Here is an 18,879-nt window from a genome sequence, read left to right on the forward strand (position 1 = left end):
TTAGTATAAAAATAGCATATATTGTATTAATATTAATGTATAAATGTATAATAAAAAAAATGGTATATATCGTATATTGTATAAACTAAATCTACGTTATATTCTACAAAACATAAAAGCTGTCAAATAGTTTTCATTGCATAGTTTTATTCAGTTCATTTGTAAAATGTTGTCATTTTTACAAGATTTATTTATAAGAAAGAAAAATTGTACACAGAAGGTTTTACAGTTTTCAAAAAGACTGATTATAAAAAGTCACTTGTAAAAACGATAATATAGTTTGATTCATGTGCTTCAAAAACGTGGAAATTTGCTTTGAAATTGTGCAAATGTTAAGCATGTGATAAGAAGCAGAGAAAACAAATGACACACTCATTACAAAAAACATAAATCAAACATACAAAATAATCAAATTATACAGTCTTGTACTCTTCCAGTTTACATAAAATCTTAATGAAACTGTTGCCACTGATCATATGGCTACAATATATACAATATATAGTTTTAAATGGGTCATATGATGCGGTTTACATTTTTCCTTTCTCTTTGGAGTGTTACAAGCTCTTGGTGCATAAAGAAGACCTGTAAAGTTGCAAAGACTAAAGTCTCAAATCCAAAAAGATATTCTCTAAAAAGTTAAGACTTTGCCATGCTCCCTAAAACGGCTCGTTCTAACACGCACACACATGTCCACATCACTATATGGAAATATTCGCGTAATGCTGCCAAAATGTTCATGCAAAGAAAGAAGGCATGGTTTCAGTAACTGCAGTTAGTTTTAAAGCAGCCCTGTCAGAGAGATGCTGTGTGTATCTAGGTGAAAGCAAATGCACTTTATTTGGCCTTCCGACACAAGATGCATTTAGGAATCTTTAAGATTACTTACAAAAGAACAGCAACGCATTTTCATGGACCTATGAGAGGAGGTCATTCTGACATTGCAATGACAATCTGGTTCTTCTGAATCAGCTACTGTAAGTATGTTTACTTATTAGTTTAAGTATTTGCTATTGAATGTTCCAATGCAAAGTTTTGCACATCACGTGTGTGTGTGTGTGTGTGTGTGTGTGTGTGTGTGTGAGAGAGAGAGAGAGAGAGAGAGAGAGAGAGAGAGAGAGAGAGAGAGAGAGAGAGCGAGCTGTCTTAACCGTCTGTGGCTTGTGTACTGCAAACACATACAAGCTTCATCACTGTGTCTGTCACGCGACTCTGTTCCCCTTTCAGGCTTAACCTGATGGTAAATCTAAGGTCATTATTAACTGTCATTAAATTTATTTTGTAAGAACAAGCTCGCGATTATGGAAAGGATCATTAAATTACCGACCTGTGCTTGCGGTGTTCAGCCAATCACAATGCTCTGGGTCAGTTGGCCAATCAGAGCAGACTGCTCTTGTTAGAAGGAGGGACTTTGTAGAAAACGACTACTAAGTGTTTGAGAGAGGTGGGGCATAGAGGACTTACAATAATGTACAGTATTTGAAAAAGAATGTGTGTTTTTTTTTTTTACATTAAAGCATCATATGACCCCTTTAAGGGAAATTAACTTAGCTGCCCGGTGTAACCTAATCAAATGTCACAATTCAAATTAATTTGTCCTTTACACCTCAAGTGGAGAAAAGTGCCAGACTGAAGCCATATACTATACAAAGGCCGCAGACCACACTAAAGAGTGCCGCTCCCACAGTGTCTGAAAGGGTGACTGGTGGAAAATGAGCATGAAGCCACTGCTTCCGTGCAGCCATGTCAAGTTCAATGGCGGTCATCTGGAAATATGTGCCAATAATAGCGAACACGTGAAAGAGCTGATGACTGTGACCTGTGAAGGATGCATAAATGTACAACAGTTTAGAATGAATAGATTTTACTGAGCTTCAAAAGCATCCCACTAGCACCATATGTTCTGAATTCATGATTCTTAGTTTAAAGAGAATGCAGGGATCTGTAGGTGTACCTATGTAGTCAAAACTGCCAGGAGCCAAGCGTTCAGGCAGGTGTGTGGCAAAAAGAAAGCCAGTGAGGACAGCCAATGATGTGTGCTGATAGTGAACAGTATTGGCTTCATTAACAGTGCAACCCTCTCCAGTGCACACAAAGATCTATAAATGAAGGCAGAAAGTGCATTAAATGAATTAACTCAGTTTTACATTCAATACAAGCACAGCCAAAACAATGAGTTAAATTTAACATTTAAAATAAACACTCACTCTATAAAAGAGAGGGATGTTGTCAAAGAGATATGGATAGACAAAGGCGATTATCCGTAGACATTTACTGAGTTTCTGATCTAATTTTCCAGAACAACTAAAAGAGAATACAGTTCATTTACTGAAAATACATTTTTTAATGTTAAGATTAAAATCCAAAAGAGACATTACCTTTTAATGCTGTGATAATTATACTGAAAAAATGGTAAACCCAGTCTAAAAAAAAAAAAAAAAAAAAAGAAATACAAGTGTTTAGTCTTTTCATTGTTTTTCTATTTGAATAGCACTCAGGTCAAAATCCACAAAGCAGGTTAGAAATATTACCATCTTTTGATTTATTGATTACTTATCCTACCTTGAGTAGCAGGCCAGTGCAGTGGAAAAAACAGAATTGACAACAGCTATAGGAACATAGTATTTGTGAAATGTGCTATTGACCCATTTATCTGGAAATGAGTAATAAGAGTAGGTGATGGCAGAACCTGTGGTCGATCAAATAGACAAATAAACAAAGAGTTAGGATAATTCAGTGACAAAAACATGACTTAAGTATATAAATATATTTTACTCATTAGTTGAGTTATTTTCTCTACATACCAAGGCTATAGAAGCTGAGTGCTCCATAATCAAAGAAGAAGCAGATGTGCCTGGCCCTCTCTGACATGGTACTGAAAGTATGAGCACAGCTGGAAGCGAGTGGGTACACGCAGCATGACAAAAGGAATACCAGCAAGGGCCAGGTGAAAGGATCCTGCAAGTCATCCTGCACTAGTACTACTGTCAGTTTCCATAAGAAAAACCTTGCAAAAAAACAAAACAACATTACATAACATTGTAAAAATGCTTCAAACGCTGCAGTGTAACAGATCTAGCAATAAAAAGTATGTTAGATGTTTTATATTTGTAAATATAAGTGTTTGGCACCCTATAAATTGTATAAATTAATGTGGCAACAATTAAGTTGACCTTGCAAAAGGCTCTATGATATATTGACATTTTCAGCAATGTCTAACGTTTTACTGTACATGATTAATCTGGAGTTCAGTCTTCAATGCAAGGAGTTTAAAAATAATTTATAAATTATTTTAAGTTAATCTTGTAGGAATCTTAAATTAAATTCTACATTATTTCTTCATTTTAACATTAGCTTATGTAACTGTATCAAAAGAATTTACCATGTAGGCAGAAAATGAGTCCAAATATTGAGGGTTTCATTTGTTAACTGGAAAAGACTAAGCACACAGTCTTTGGCAGAGCTGCATGGGTGGCGATACCCTGAAATGATGCCATCCTCATGGAAGACCTACAATGAAACAAATATTAATTTGAAAATCATATTTATTTATCAATTATGTATCTAATGTATCTGCTTTAAAAGTTCATGACTATCATGATAAGTATATAACACATTCAACAGTGCAAAACAACGACATTTCTTGCAAATTAACATCATCATTAAAAAAACACAGAAAAAACATACTTTAGGAACTTGGTTGATGGTGAACACTTGAGGTAGCTTGATGAGATTGAGCATAGTAGAGGAGGGTCCAGCAATCACAAGGTGGAGAGACCATCAGTTGTCTACAGAGTTTCTTGATTCCTTTTTTCTCTTTAGTGTTCTTCTTTATTATAATATCTCACAGTCCAGTCACCAATTCACCCTCTCTAAGTGTGCCTATGAAGTTAACAAATAATGTATTCAATTATTTAATTTACAATATGATGTTTTAAATCAGTGAATCTTAAATATAAAGCTGTTCACGTGGGGACAAAAACATGAAAATTAATTAAAATGTAAGAAAGTGTTGTTGTTTAACAAAACAATGGAGATCACAAAGCTGTTATGTGCAGAAGTGCAATAGACAGGGTTATCTAACTCTATAAACCATGTGGCCGCAATTTTACCTGCCTGAACAAACACAAATGTAATCATTAAACCCTATTATTCTCATATTTATTCTGACTGAAGAACAGCTACCTGAAAATCCCCATCTCTACCTCAAGTTCACAAGTATTAGTAGAACATTAACTTAGACTAAGAAGGGGGGGAAATCACATATATCTTTACCAGTGTGATATACAGTAACTTGACACTTTTTGTTGTTAGGTAGTAAAACCTTCAATAGATAAATCATTGTCCAAAAGACAATAGAGGGGTGTGATAAATACTAATGATAACATGACTGGTTTATCCGAGCTCATATTGTGGGAAAAAAAGAAAAAGAAAATCCATAGAATACCAGTATATATACACCTCATATTGGGTTCTAAATGTTGCTATGTGCAAAAAGCATGAAACAATTAAATTGAGAAGATAACAAGTAAATTTAACTTATAACCTGCACTGGGCAATTTCATTAAATAGTAAACAATAAGGAACATTTTGTTGCCTTTGGCGACTACAGTGAACTAGAACAGACTGAACTTGATACAAAAAGTTAAAGCATACAGGTTTATGTGTGAAGAAAATTAACTAGTGAACCCAACCAATACTTTAGTGCATTTACTCAAAGCATACTCAACACATTTAAAATACTTATTGTGATTATCGTTTCAGTGTACAGCAAAAATATGGGAACGATTTTAGACCATAACACACCAAAACAGTTTCAAGTGAAGCTCATCACTCATCATGAACAACACGTGGATCAAGCTTGAACTGAAAATACCAGGCAAAATTCTTGAATTAATGATTTGTCCTACACACGGTTGTAAAAATTGACTGCAAATCAATGATATACCTCATAAAACGCCTAAATACCTTCTATTTATTAAAACCTCATATTTTATTTCTGAAAAGAGATCCGCTTTTATTCATATAGCTATGCCTATCAAGTCATGTTCGCTGGCACACTTACCTTTAGATGTATATGTGCCTTCGAAATGTAGTGTGTGAACTGAATAAACAGTGAATACAGTGAATGTTTGATTTTTCTCTAAATAGAAAGTGGGAGGAAAGCCATGCCTTTCTTTGTTTTCGTTGTCAGCTGTAGGTCCCTGGGCTTCTGTGATTGGCCAGCATATTCTCATGAACGCGCCGTATCCACGAGGATGAATTCTCCCACTACAAGCACAAAGCGACGAACATCAAAGAAGCGGTAGAGCAAAAAAGAGGGTTTTGTTGTTGTTGTTGTTAAAAAATATATTTTTTATTGTAAACTATTTTTTCTAAATATTATATACATATATATATATATATATATATATATATATATATATATATATATATATATATATATATATATATATATATATATATATATATATATATATATATACCCCAAACTCGATGCAATATATTGTATTAAATTCTAAAAATTATATCTCAATTATAATTATATATTAATATATTATGCTCATATTATTAGTTTTAACCGAGGCTATAAAGTAACATTTATGAAAGTAAGCAATGCATTTGAGTTTTCATGCAATATTTTTGTACATTAAACTGCGAAGGTGCCAGGAATTTATTCATATTTCTAGTGCAGTATATTTTCACATCTTTAAAAATGTAAATATTTAAATCAGAAATGATATTGTAGTCACAATTTATTGAAAATAAAAAGCATGCACACGATTTGCTCAAAGTATGTGGATAGTTGCCAGCATTTAGTGGCATCTAGTGGATACATTGTGTATTGCGCGGAACGTTACAAAACATTCGGTTTCTTACGTCACTGAATGTCGTCGAAATGCGTGTCTGTGTGTAGCAGTGTTCATCTGTGACTGATATCCCGATCTGAAGGTGAATGTAATGTAGATTGTATTACATCTGCAGGTAAGAAAGAAAATGCATGATTCTAGTCGAACGGATTGTATTTACAATTTGAACAGTGATATATATGACATGCAATGTGTTTGTCGACCTCTTTTAAAGAGAAAGTAGACTTTTAATGGCGCGAGGAAAGGCTCAGACAGATTCCTCTGCGTCGAAGCAGATCAAGAAGAATGTCAATTCAAAGAAAAGACCTAATGAAGAACAAACTCAAACACTCTCCAAGAAGCTGAAAGGCAAAATTGAAGGCAAGACAGCGCAAAAAAACGGTAAGCAAAGCTGCGAATAATGAGTAACTGCACAATTTTATTTAAATATGCAGGAGTTTAATTTATGAATAAAAAAAAACAACTTGTTTACAATACTAACTAGACATTAATCTAAATTATCTAATGAGATAAACTGTATTTTTGTAATGTAACAGAGACCTACATACAAGCAAGCGTCAAATGGATTGGAGCTCAGAAAAAAGTTGGACAAACAAGTATCCTTCACTACATTTACAAAAGCTCCTTGGGACAGAGCATTCATGCTGAACTGCGCCAGGTGATGACTAGCACGCGCACACACACACACACACACTTAATTGTAATATTCCAGTTAGATTTTTGTTTGCACAAGGAGTCTGACAACAGCCAGTGCTTTACACAGAGATCTGATCTGATCATTATCCAGTCTGTGGATGATATGAAGAAACAGAACAAACTGAGACAGAATCAATCCAGAAGAACTGTGTCAACTTCACAAAGACGCTTCAAGAGACCTACCTGCAAAGCTACCTGAAATACAATCCGCAAGTGGACCTAGGACAAAAGCTGCTTTGAACGCAAAAATATTGATTTAATTTAGTTAATTGATAAAGAACATTTATTTATGACATTACTATTATTGACAGTGTCCTCATTTTACAGCATTTTTACACAATTGCCTTAAACATTTAACAGTACTGGAGCTTTGGTAGGTTTCTTGAAGCATCTTGGATATGTTGCCACAGTTCTTCTGGATTGATTCTGTCTCAGTTTGTTCTGTTTCTTCATGTTTTTCCAGACAGACTGGATGATAATCAGATCAGATCTCTGTGTGGAGCACTGGCTGTTCTCAAACTCCTTGTGCAAAAAACAAATTTCACTGGATTATTACAATTAATGGCAAAATTAATGTTTGGAAATGTAAACGTATATTTAGTACTAACATGATACAGAAAATTATAGAAATAATTGACGTAAAACCATTTTTAGCTGTTATACTAGTGTTCTAATAATTTTGGCCCCCGCTGTATGTTATGCACTTTATAGAAAAATTGTGTAAGTTTTCTACAAATATCAAAGTAACACTCCCCATTGCTTTTTAGTGTCTGCAAGAGCCTTTTATACGCTCACTTAGAGCCTACAAACTTCACCGCACAGCCAGCCCCTTCGATCGGAGGGTCACTTGTCTGGAATGGCATCCCACCCATCCCACCACTGTTGCAGTGGGCTCCAAGGGTGGAGACATCATCCTGTGGGATTATGATATGCTGAATAAGAGAACCTTCATACAGGGGGTGAGATAAATACCGACTGAAGTGAAGAATATAATGTTCAGAATAATGATAAAAAATATTTGGACACTTTGTAGTTTCTAGACGTTTGGACCCTTTCACTTTCTAGAAATTGTAAACATGACTCAGGACAGTGAAGTTACTTCTGAGAAAATGTTTAGAATCACTTGTTCGCAGATGCATCTTGGTTTGAAAAGTATCTAATTATGCAATGACATACATTTTAAGTGTCCAAATACTTTTGGGGTTTCCGTAAAATCTAATTATTGTGAAATGTATACTGTGTTCCTCTGCAGGGTAGTTCACTGATATAAATGGGTAACTCACATGAAATAAAGCATGTAATATTAATGCATAAATAGTCTATTAAATACCATTAAATGTAGTACTGTACACTCTCAGAAAAAAAATACAAAACTTTTTAAAGTTACTGGGGAACTTTCAAAGGGTACAAATATATATACTTTGGGTACTAATAAGTACTACTTAGTGTTCCTGTAGCTCAATTGGTAGAGCACTGCGCTATGAAGCACAAGGTTGGTGGTTCAATTCGACATGATAGTTAAAAATTGATAACCTTGAATGCACTGTAAGTCGCTTTGGATAAAAGCGTCTGCTAAATGCATAAATGTAATATAATTTGTAATTTAATTTAGGGGTACTGTCACTGTGACATCTTTGTACCTTTTTTCTGAGAGTGTAAAAGTACATTTAGTACATTACATTAGATCCAACATGCAATTTTAGCAACTGCTGAGATTTTCTCCTCTGTTCTTCCAGATGGGTCCTGGAGATGCAATAACAGGCATGAAGTTTAACCAATTCAATACCAATCAGCTGTTCATCTCATCTATTTGGGGTGCTACCACCCTTCGGGATTTCAGTGGATCAGTCGTACAAGTCTTTGCCAAAACAGATTCTTGGGAGTAAGCGAGTTCCTTTATTAGCAGTTATGGTAGTACTCCCATTTGCTTTCAAAGAAACAGACCACACTGAGATTTAAAAAAAAAATTTTTAATTAACTTGAAGTTGATCTGATACTTCTGTCCTGTTGTTGGGCATTTCTGTTCATTCAGTTGAATTATAATATAAGTGTGCGAGTTCAACATCACTTATCAGTGTTTGATTCCGTTGGCTCTTAAATATGGAAGCCTGTGTTTGAAGTTTAACATAAATTCAGCGTTAACAAAGGTACAGAATTCAGTTCCATGTCATCGATAAAGTGGGCATAAAATGTATTTGCGTATATGTTGGTCTCCTGATTGGTATGAAGTTGGATAAACCCTGTGATAGATCAGAGGATGAAATCATTTGGTTGTTTTTTGCAGTTAGTTATGTTATGTGTGACAGTATGCTCAAGTCATTGATTATGTTGCTAAGCTATTAAATTTGTGGTTATCTGAGATAAATCCATTTAGTCAGTAGTCACTATTTGTGGTATGTAATTCTGAATGCTTGTGTTTATGGCTGTTCTGAAGAACATTGGCTGTTTTCATCTCCTTCATGTTGTTGGGTCGGTTTAGTTGATGTATTAATTTGTAATCATGTTGAACTCACAGTCCTCCCTGACCACTGAGTCCTCACTTCTCGTGACAGTTCTTGGTTTGACAGCTATATGTAGATCTAACAAGCTTGTGTTTGTCTGTTGTGCCCACGCAGAAGGGAGCTGGTGATTTTATAGGGGGGATGAAGTTCTGCCCCACAGATGTGTCCAAAATCTTTGTTGCTTCTGGTGATGGCACAGTCAGCGTGCAGAGTTTTGAAGGTGTCCAAAGTCAGATATTGTCGCGAACCCCAGATTGTGGCCATGACCACCATGATCTTTGGTGAGGACGATGCTTGTTTTGTGAATTGTTCTCCAGTGTTGGGAAGTTGAATATACTTTTTTTTGGTGGTGTTTATATATTTCATGGTCTTGTTCAGTATTCCATATTGCTTTTCTGTAAGATCAATCACCTTTCAGCATGTAGTATATATTGGTATATATTGTTGTTTTGTCTTTCAGTTAGTTTCTGCTTCTTTGAAAAGATGTGATCACGGTCTTTCACTTTTTAAAGCCCATTCCTTTTCACTGCCATTATTAGGTATAAATTGGATATTATGCTAATTTATGTTTTTATATATATACTTTTAATACCACAAATGTCACTCTCCCAGTTACTGGTACTGCTGTGTGGACGTGTCTGTTAGTCGTAAGATGCTTGTGACTGGAGACAATACTGGAAGACTCCATCTGCTTGGCCTTGATGGACATGAGGTAAGTGAGAGAATATCTAAATCAATTCTCATTGTCAAAATCAAGAATAAAGCTAACTGATATTCGTATTTTCAAAAACATTTAGATTTTCAAAGAGAAGCTGCACAAAGCCAAAGTGACCCATGCAGAATTCAACCCTCGCTGTGATTGGCTGATGGCTACATCCTCTGTTGATGCTACAGTCAAGCTGTGGGACCTCAGAAATATTAAAGACAAAAGCAGTTATATCTCTGAATTGCTTCATGAAAAACCAGTCAACTCTGGTAAGAGACTGTAGGTGATTAGTAAAGTGAGGAGAGGAAGCAGTAATAAAAGTCTCTCAACCGTACAGTGCAAATTAATTGAAATGAATATTTTTTTTTCTTTCAGCGTACTTTAATCCAACAGACAGCACCAAGCTCCTGACTACAGACCAGAGGAACCAGATCAGGGTGTATTGTTCCTATGACTGGTCTAAACCTGATCAAATAATTGTTCATCCTCATCGACAGTTCCAGCACTTAACACCCATCAAGGTAAGAGTTCCTTTAGCCTAAACTGCAAGTTTCATTAGCTTGGCCTTTTGCCCCATGTTGTTTATTTTGTAATCAAGTTTATGGGAATCTCAGAGATCCAGGACTATTGATGTTCTAGAGTTTAGTTTTGCTAAATTTTTCCATCAGGCAACCTGGCATCCCATGTATGACCTCATCGTGGCTGGCCGTTACCCAGATGATCAAGTATTAGTCAATGACAAGAGAACTATTGATATTTATGATGCCAACAGTGGTGGGCTTGTGCATCAGCTGAGAGACTCTAATGCTGCTGGTATCATATCTGTAAGAATCTTTTTTTCTTTTAAATGATTAATTAATGATTAGAATTCCTAAAATTGCATACACTATCACTCAAAAGTTTGAGTCAGTATGATTTTTACCAAGTCGACCAAGACTTGATATCTGATTACAGGCACCAGTATAATATTATGTTTATTTTATTTCAGCTCAACAAGTTTAGTCCAGCTGGAGATGTGCTGGCTTCTGGAATGGGTAAAATATAATTTACTGATTATAATCAAAGTACCAGTAGTCATGAGCGATAGAAGATATAATTAATTTGAAAAGTTGTACACTTTAATTACAGGCTATAACATTTTGATCTGGAATCGAGAGGACACACTGAACAGTGTTAATGGGAAACAAACAATGGAGACCGTGGAGGACAGTGCAGGAAGACCTGGAAGCTCCAGAACCCAGCGTAGCACTCCGCAGCGCAGAGACAGAGACAGAAGAGCGGCTGCTGATGATGCCAAGCTCAAGAAAAAGCTGTCTTCATCAACAGAGACCAAGTCCAAGACCAAGAGCAAGATAGAATGCAAGACATCAAAAGCAAAGAAAAAGTGAGAGAGAATACACTGAACCTTAAAACTAGATACTCAGGCTCATGTCAATATATAAATCCTGGAACAACAGAAAATAAAATAGACTTGACTTGTTTCGTTACCTTTTATATGGCCTAAAATATGTATATTCTGTTCAAAATAAACTTTTGTACTTTTACATTAAAAACTTCATGTCAAGTGTCTTTATTAGTGTAATTATTCTTCGAGTCATATAAACCATATACAAATAATCAGGATTTTACTTTAAATGATGTTTATTTAACAAAGTTTGGGAGAAACATGTTATCTACTTAATTAGTGGTAGCACTTTATTTTACAGTCCTGTTCCTCATGTACATACTATGTACTTATTATAGTAATTACAATAACTATGTAATAAGGGTACTAACCCTGAACCTACCCCTAAACTTAACCCTACCCCATGTAGTTACCTTGTGTTACCAGAACTTTCTTAGATAAATACACTGTAAGTACACTATAAGTACATGTTAGTACATGTACTGTAAAATAAAGTGCAACCTAATTGGTACTAGATGAGGCCCGTATATATACATAGCCAACTCACCTCTGTCCCTCAACAGTTTACAGCATCCCTTCACCACCCCAACTCCTCACTCTCAGCTTTTCCTATCTCAGTGTAGGATATGGGTGAGTACTCTGGGTTCAGGCCAAATTCCGAACTCAGAGCCCTCCCCTCGCAAAGCAAGCCAAATATGCACACCCTTTATCTGTTTTTCTGTATGTGTGAATTACTAGTATGTGTATTATTAGTTAAAACTTGCGTAGCTGAACGAAAGTAACATTTGCAAAACGACCAAGAATATCCATCCAGGCCTGCTGCTCTGACTCTAGCTTCTGGTTTCGTGCCTGGTATGCTGAATAGATAGTCCCAAGGAGGAGGGTCTCAAAACGGGCCTGAGTGAAAGGGTTCTCTTGCTCTTCCAGCATAGCCAGTAACTCCTCCATTGCAGAGAACTTCTTTGGGATACTGTCATTTATAAGAGATAAGAAAGCTCGCCCTTGTCTCATCGATGCAATTTCTTGATCCCGCATGACAACATTATTGTCAGCATCAATCTCCAGTCCTCTCCATAAGAACTAGGATTAAAAAAATAATACAAATTGTGAGTTCTGCTCTGTATTGTATGGAGCCCATTAGGGTCCAGGGTCACATATGGTAAAATGAACTGTGGCTTGTACTGCTTTGTGGAATGTTTTACAGCTATACCTTCTTACCTCAAACATCAGGTTAGCATCATTTACAGATCTGATAAAACCTTGATGTGCCAGTCCTCCGTGCAGAACCGCTGTAACATCTGCATGACGGCACAGATTCATGAGTTATTTGAAAAGTATTAAACTTGAGCTGTAAGAAAAGTCTGAGCTATTCAGAGCTATGTGAGCAATGGCATAATAAATTGTGTATGAGTAATACAAAATCAAAGTTTAAAGCATTAAATAGTGCTTGCAGAAAATAAAGAGGGAAAATACGCGACTATGCGTCATTGTTGGCAGAAATCATGTTCCAACATGCCACAAAACCCAGTGGCACAGTCCAACAGCACTGGATTAGCTAATTAAATCAATTACTATTATGATCACAAGGAACACATGCATGCACATATGATTAATCTACATAAAAGTGTATAACAACAAAGATTTATACAGAAGAACTGCACATGTCGTCTCTTAAAGTTGAAAAGTCTTTACCTGGGGTATTCCAGGGCTCCCTGAAGCCAATAAGGCACAGGACAACACATACCACTTTGATCTGAGTCAACAACATTGCCTCAAGAATAAAACTGCACTTGATTCACGCAACTTTCAGTCGTCATCCGTTTTAGTCCCACAAAAATGGGATTCCCGAGTTAGACAGTCTTTAGTGCGTTGCATTTTTTCACCTGTGGAAAAAAACAATTTGAGCCAAACTGGGAGAGGAAAAAATGCGACTTCTAGAGATGGTGACTTAAATCTATTTTTTTTATTTTTTCTTATTGTAAATAATTGTACGACGGTATTGTGTAAGAGATTAATAAAATCTAAGTTACTTGAAAATACGTTTAAAAATATTAATAATTTTTCGATACGCAATACAATGACAGGCCTCCAACACAAGGGAGCAGCAGAGAGTCACGTAACCACGCGGTGACGTCAATACGAAGAATGTGCTGTTTACTTCCTGAAGCTCCCTTCTATACACGTTGTTATGGCATAGATCTAACCTATGGTAACATTTATAAATGATAACGCGCGTGTGCTGCCTACAGTTTTACATCTGACACACTGTTTTCTCGATTGTGGACTCATTAGGATGGTGAAACTGTGAAACAGACCTTAATCTAAATGGCTTAAGTTAGCATTAGCTACATAGCTGGCCAGTTTACCATAGATGGACACAATTTGACTGAGCGAAGTGCGCTGATTTGAATAACGTTACCAAGTCGAGCAGTTCTGATGGAACCGTATAAATGCAATACCATCTATACATATCTTATAAACCTGTCTGGAATACTTTTTGTGGAGATAGCAGTCAGCATTTTTTTTATTCATAAAGATTTCTACATATGACTTTAAATCAGTCTGAAAGCAATTTTAGAGCCTACTGACTGTTATATCCCAATTCAAATCCCAGCCTGCCAGTCAACAATTAAAACTACATGAATCCATTTGAGGGGCAGCTGATCCAGTAAGTCATTCATCTATTCAGGTGAAGCTGCTTTAGATTTTATAGGCGTCATGGAGTCCAGTGAAGACGGAGGTTACAGTGTTGGAGGTCCATCAGGGGATGAAAACTACTTCCAGGGCTACACCTTCACGGATCGCTCCCATTCCAGCCGTGTTGTGAAGAGCATCATGGACTTGTGTCTAGATGATGGTTTGTTTGCAGATGTCACCATCACTGTGGACAGCAAAGAGTTCCAGCTTCACCGCCTGGTGCTCTCTGCACAAAGCTGCTTCTTCAGGTCCATGTTCACATCTAACCTTAGAGAAGCTTACGATCGTAATATTGAGCTGAAGGATGTCAGTGCACCAGTCTTCCAGTCGCTAGTGGACTACATCTACCATGGGACGATCAAACTAAGGGTTGAAGACCTGCAGGACACTTATGAGATGGCTGATATGTATCAGCTCACTGCCCTGTTTGAAGAATGCTCTCGCTTCCTGTCACGAACTGTGGAGGTCAAGAACTGCCTCCAGGTGAAAGCTTCGGTTTTATTAACTACTATTTGTAATACACACACAAAAAAGTTTTGATAAAGGTCAGCGGAATCCATAGAAAACTGTTGTTCACTTTTTATCTCAGGTGATGTGGTTGGCAGATAGACACAGTGACCAGTTGTTGTATACGGCTGCCAAGCACTGTGCGAAGATTCACCTGGTTCAGCTGAACCAGACAGAAGAGTTCCTGAACTTGCCATTGTGCCTTCTCGTGGATATCATTAAAGGTGAATAAATGGTGTTAACAGCAAATTGGTTTCGCTTCAGATGAGAGATTTTAATCAGAAAGAGTCAGAGGTCGTGTTAACCTTATGTTTGTAATTTGCATTTGCTTTTTCAGATGGTGTGCCAAGCTCACAAAATCCAACTGCAGCTATTAAATCTTGGATAAATCACAACAAAGTCGAACGAGAGGAGTATTCTGACATGCTTCTAGACAGCCTAAAGGTAAGTGATGGATTAAATAGATATTAAACTGTATTTTAAGCAATAATTTACCTTTAATGCTGTATTGATATTCTGATATTTTCCCACTGGCCCAGTCAGGCCTGCAATTCAAGGAGTCGTCACCCAAAAATAAAAAATTGTCATTAGTTACTCACCCTCATGTTATTACAAACCCATAAGACCTTTGTTTATCTTCAGAACACACATTAAGATGTTTTTGATCAAATCGGAAAGCTTTCTGACCCTCCATATACAGCGATGCAACTACCATGTTCAAAGCCTAGAGAGGTAGTTACATAAAACATAAAAATTATAAATTGAATTGAATTTGAAATGAATTATTTTATATTTACATATAATTATAAATATATAATATTTAAATTTTTATAAACATTTAATTTAAAATAATGTATCATATAATTAATTTTATAATTTTCCTATGCAGAGACAATTCACAATTATAGCTGCAAATTATGGAATTTATGGGGTTTCATGTATAATTATAATAACTATATAATTATATAGTTATGGCAATGTACAATTAATAATGTTTGTGTATATATTGTTATTATAAATATACAAGAAACCCAATAAATTGCTATTTGCGTGAAGATGTTTTCCTACTTTACTGTACTATAAGAAATCATTCTTGAAACTTCCAGAATATCTCATCTATGTTAACCAGCTAGATCGTTTTCGTAGCTGATCACTTTAAAAAAATTACAAGCAGAAGGCACAATCTTTGCTTATTGCTATTATATTGTTCACATTGTTGACTTTGTTGTGTTTTAGGAGATTGGTGAAAAAGTTCACATATACTTAATTGGGAAGGAAGACACACGCACACACTCACTGGCTGTGTCTCTTCATTGTGATGAGGACGACGCCATCAGTGTAAGCGGCCAGAACAGCTTGTGTCACCAGATCACAGCTGCCTGCAAGCATGGGGCTGATCTGTATGTCGTAGGGGGCTCCATACCACGACGCATGTGGAAATGCAACATGCACACTATGGACTGGGAGCGCTGTGCCCCTCTTCCCCGGGACCGTCTGCACCACACATTAGTGTCTGTGTCCACAGATGATGCCATTTATTCACTGGGAGGCAAGACCCTCCAGGACACGCTCTCCAATGCTGTCATTTACTACACAGTACAGGACAATATATGGAAAGAGACCACTCAACTAGACACAGCCGTGTCGGGTGCAGCTGGAGTCAATTTGGGAGGCACCATTTACCTTTTGGGTGGGGAGGAAAATGACATGGACTTCTTTACCAAACCATCTCGCCTTATCCAGTGCTTTGACACGGCCACACAGAGGTGTCATACCAAGCCCTACATGCTGCCTTTTGCCGGATGCATGCATGCCACTGCCCATAAGGACCTAATCTTTGTGGTGGCAGAGGGCGACTCTCTGGTGTGTTATAACCCACTGCTGGACAGCTTCACTCGGCTGCGCTTCCCTGAAGTATGGAGCTGCGTGCCATCTCTATGGAAAGTGGCCAGTTGCAACGGATGCATCTACGTTTTTAGGGACAAATGCAAAAAAGGTGATGCAAACACTTTGAAATTGAATCCTGCCACGTCCGTTGTCTCTGTAATCAAGGGAATCAAAATCCTCCTCACAAACTGGCAGTTTGTTTTGGCCTGAGATCTTCAAGTAATCCATGGGACCATGATAAATGTACTGTGGTGATATCAGTTATGGTCTGTGATATTGGTTCAATAGACAGCAGTCATGTAAAAGTTGTTACTGTGATACAGTGGTACAAGTTTTATAATGTAATGTGAAGTGTTACACAGTAGGACACCATGAAGTGTTAAAGGTCCCGTTCTTCGTGATCCCTAGTTTTAAACTTTAGTTAGTGTGTAATGTTGTTGTTAAAGTATAAATAATATCTGTAAAATTCTAAAGCTCAAAGTTCAATGCCAAGCGAGATATTTTATTTAACAGAATTCGCCTACAAAAAACGACCCGTTTGGACTACATCCCTCTAGTTCCTGCAGTAATGACGTCACTAAAACAGTTTTTTGACTAACCTCCGCCCACATGAATACACACACAGGGGGTGTTTGTCGCCATGTTGTCAAAATGCTGTTATTTTCAGTCCAATGTTTGTCTGGGCTTCCCAGGGACGCTGTACTTAGAGATCAATGGTTACAATTTATGTTTAACTAGGTTCCCGAAAATTATAATCCACATGTAAAACTATGTGCAGCACATTTTGCTGAGGACAGCTTCCTCAATCTTAATCAGTTTAATGCCGGATTCGCACAAAGATTATTCTTGAAAGATGGAGTAGTTCCCTCTTTGTCTGAGGAAGGTGTTGTTTATGGACTGTAAGTGTATTTTATTATTTAAGTTGGTGCGTTTAACAGTTACAGTAACTTATTACACAAAAGGCAACACTGTTTAGCTTTGTTAACTATATGTTAGGGCTGTGCAAAAAAATCAAATGCGATTTTCATGCGCATCTCATCAGTAAAGGCGTACTGTGATTAGAAGTACATCTCCAGCACGTGCGTTCAGATCAGTGCATTTTCAAAACAAATCCTGCCAAATTGCTTCTCAAAACTAGTCCAAAACTAGTCCAATCGCGTTTCCAGGAGGGGAGCGCGTGCTAAGCTGTTGTCGAATCACAACACAGGAACCGCTGGCACAATCACAATTAGTTACGTATTTCTGAAGGAGGGACTTCATAGAACAAGGAAGACGTCAGCCCGTTTTTATGACAGTGAAAACAGCGGTATAGAGATAGGTGAATTGTGTGAAAAATACTGTTTTGTTTTTTTTTACGCGCGAAACATGAACACGTTATATTGCACACTGTAAACACAATCAAAGCTTAAAAAAAGCACAAAAAACGGGACCTTTAATGAAGGCCAAATATAATGTGTGATGTTTGCCATTTGCAGTTTACTTGACCATCAAAGTTTGTCAAGTTTTGGTGTAATTTTCCAAATCATTTGGATTTCAAAAGGGATTTATATTATACATTTTTTTAAACTGTTAACATTCCGCAACATGCATCTTTAATCTAAATTCACAAGGAATACTCTGTACACAACACTTGCTGAATTAGCTGAATACATATGCAATGTAAACAGCTGTGAACTGGATATAGTAACTGCCCTCTAATGAGTGATAATGTGCAATATATGGTGTCTTTCATATGACTGTCAACCTACTCTGAACATAAGGTAATAATAATCAGTGCAAAATATCCTCAAGACAGCTGTCAAAAATATGTTGGTACTATGGACAAGGGCCGTTTAAGTAACATTCATAATGAAAGTTTGCAAGAAAAGTGCTCAGTGGTTTCTCAGAAAGGTTTCTCAGTGGTTTTTGACTGGATAGGGATTAAATATGCCACCTCGAGCTGGTTTAAAATTTGCTACAACTGTTTATATTTTACTTCACCATGCAGTATATGAAAAAGCTGTCTGCCAGAGACACAAGCTTAATTTTGTCGACTTTTGTGGCTTGTTCAGATTTTTTTAGTTACAATGAATTACCTTTTGAAGTTGTAGACATTTTTTAAATAAATGTCTGTGTTGTTCTACTCTGTACTTTTGGTCAACATTCTATTGAAATAAAAGCTAATGTTTTCCCCTTTGCCTAACAGTTATGTTCAGGGGCGTTGGTAAAACCAGTACTGATTACCAGGTCCCCAAAGGAAGAGAGGGCCCTTGAAAAGTCTGGAATATATTTTATTTACCTGGATATTTTCATGGGCAGGGCCATTGGGGCCCATCAGGACTGCCTATGCATAGGGCCCGGGATCTTGTGCAACGCCCCTGGTTATGATGTCATCCTCTCCTTCTTGTCATTCTGAACCAGAAGGCAAAAGGTTTTTTTTTTTTATTAAAGTCTATGTTTTTTTGTCCATACAATGAAAGTGAGGTCCAATGCTGCTTTAAATAATTCTTCAAAATATATTCGTGTTTCGCAGAAGAAAGTCATACTGGTTTGGTACAACATGAGGGTGAGTAAATGTATGGCAAAAACACAACAGAAGATTTGTAAGAAGTGTTTTTCTTTTTTCTCACATTT

General features: G+C 36.7%; 4 protein-coding genes across 6 annotated transcripts; 2 read left to right on the forward strand and 2 right to left on the reverse strand.

Moving 5' to 3' along the window:
* Positions 1-149: 149 nt before the first annotated feature.
* paqr5a (progestin and adipoQ receptor family member Va) lies at positions 150-5,196 on the reverse strand. The gene is made up of 9 exons (XM_052582482.1): positions 5,063-5,196; positions 3,685-3,879; positions 3,380-3,507; positions 2,802-3,004; positions 2,560-2,686; positions 2,376-2,420; positions 2,205-2,301; positions 1,952-2,096; positions 150-1,816 (listed from the first exon to the last, which is right to left on the reverse strand). Exons 2-9 carry the CDS (start codon positions 3,736-3,738, stop codon positions 1,605-1,607), a joined length of 1,011 nt encoding a protein of 336 aa, XP_052438442.1. The 5' UTR covers positions 3,739-3,879; positions 5,063-5,196; the 3' UTR covers positions 150-1,604.
* ddb2 (damage-specific DNA binding protein 2) lies at positions 5,166-11,323 on the forward strand. Of its 3 annotated transcripts, none has more exons than XM_052582478.1 (11): positions 5,166-5,302; positions 6,082-6,248; positions 6,404-6,525; positions 7,331-7,522; positions 8,300-8,445; positions 9,677-9,776; positions 9,862-10,039; positions 10,146-10,291; positions 10,439-10,594; positions 10,759-10,804; positions 10,899-11,323. In XM_052582478.1, the coding sequence occupies exons 1-11, from the start codon at positions 5,166-5,168 to the stop codon at positions 11,156-11,158; spliced, it is 1,650 nt and encodes a 549-aa protein (XP_052438438.1). In that variant the 3' UTR covers positions 11,159-11,323. The 3 variants fall into 3 exon arrangements, with proteins under 3 accessions (XP_052438438.1, XP_052438437.1, XP_052438439.1); XM_052582477.1 differs by lacking the exon at positions 8,300-8,445 and adding an exon at positions 9,179-9,345; XM_052582479.1 differs by lacking the exons at positions 5,166-5,302; positions 8,300-8,445 and adding exons at positions 5,557-5,982; positions 9,179-9,345.
* On the reverse strand, positions 11,171-13,183 carry LOC127977559 (protein FAM180B). The gene is made up of 3 exons (XM_052582484.1): positions 12,868-13,183; positions 12,394-12,473; positions 11,171-12,255 (listed from the first exon to the last, which is right to left on the reverse strand). Exons 1-3 carry the CDS (start codon positions 12,941-12,943, stop codon positions 11,929-11,931), a joined length of 483 nt encoding a protein of 160 aa, XP_052438444.1. The 5' UTR covers positions 12,944-13,183; the 3' UTR covers positions 11,171-11,928.
* Positions 13,184-13,329: 146 nt separating this feature from the next.
* On the forward strand, positions 13,330-18,448 carry kbtbd4 (kelch repeat and BTB (POZ) domain containing 4). Its single transcript, XM_052582480.1, has 4 exons — positions 13,330-14,355; positions 14,462-14,603; positions 14,717-14,823; positions 15,616-18,448. Exons 1-4 carry the CDS (start codon positions 13,894-13,896, stop codon positions 16,474-16,476), a joined length of 1,572 nt encoding a protein of 523 aa, XP_052438440.1. The 5' UTR covers positions 13,330-13,893; the 3' UTR covers positions 16,477-18,448.
* Positions 18,449-18,879: the final 431 nt, after the last annotated feature.

The sequence above is a fragment of the Carassius gibelio genome, chromosome B18 (genome assembly GCF_023724105.1).
Source record: "Carassius gibelio isolate Cgi1373 ecotype wild population from Czech Republic chromosome B18, carGib1.2-hapl.c, whole genome shotgun sequence".
NCBI lineage: Eukaryota > Metazoa > Chordata > Actinopteri > Cypriniformes > Cyprinidae > Carassius > Carassius gibelio.

Coding starts and splice junctions, on each gene's coding strand:
- paqr5a (XM_052582482.1), bottom strand. CDS start 3,738: ATGCTCAATCTCATCAAGCTACCTCAAGTGTTCACCATCAACCAAGTT. Junction 2,302..2,375: donor AATTATCACAGCATTAAAAG/GTAATGTCTCTT, acceptor ATTCTCTTTTAG/TTGTTCTGGAAAATTAGATC. Junction 1,817..1,951: donor TGGCAGTTTTGACTACATAG/GTACACCTACAG, acceptor CATCCTTCACAG/GTCACAGTCATCAGCTCTTT.
- ddb2 (XM_052582477.1), top strand. CDS start 5,166: ATGCCTTTCTTTGTTTTCGTTGTCAGCTGTAGGTCCCTGGGCTTCTGT. Junction 6,526..7,330: donor TTCATGCTGAACTGCGCCAG/GTGATGACTAGC, acceptor ATTGCTTTTTAG/TGTCTGCAAGAGCCTTTTAT. Junction 10,292..10,438: donor AGCACTTAACACCCATCAAG/GTAAGAGTTCCT, acceptor TTTTTCCATCAG/GCAACCTGGCATCCCATGTA.
- LOC127977559 (XM_052582484.1), bottom strand. CDS start 12,943: ATGTTGTTGACTCAGATCAAAGTGGTATGTGTTGTCCTGTGCCTTATT. Junction 12,474..12,867: donor GGAGCCCTGGAATACCCCAG/GTAAAGACTTTT, acceptor GCCGTCATGCAG/ATGTTACAGCGGTTCTGCAC. Junction 12,256..12,393: donor ATGCTAACCTGATGTTTGAG/GTAAGAAGGTAT, acceptor TTTTAATCCTAG/TTCTTATGGAGAGGACTGGA.
- kbtbd4 (XM_052582480.1), top strand. CDS start 13,894: ATGGAGTCCAGTGAAGACGGAGGTTACAGTGTTGGAGGTCCATCAGGG. Junction 14,604..14,716: donor TCTCGTGGATATCATTAAAG/GTGAATAAATGG, acceptor TTGCTTTTTCAG/ATGGTGTGCCAAGCTCACAA. Junction 14,824..15,615: donor TGCTTCTAGACAGCCTAAAG/GTAAGTGATGGA, acceptor GTTGTGTTTTAG/GAGATTGGTGAAAAAGTTCA.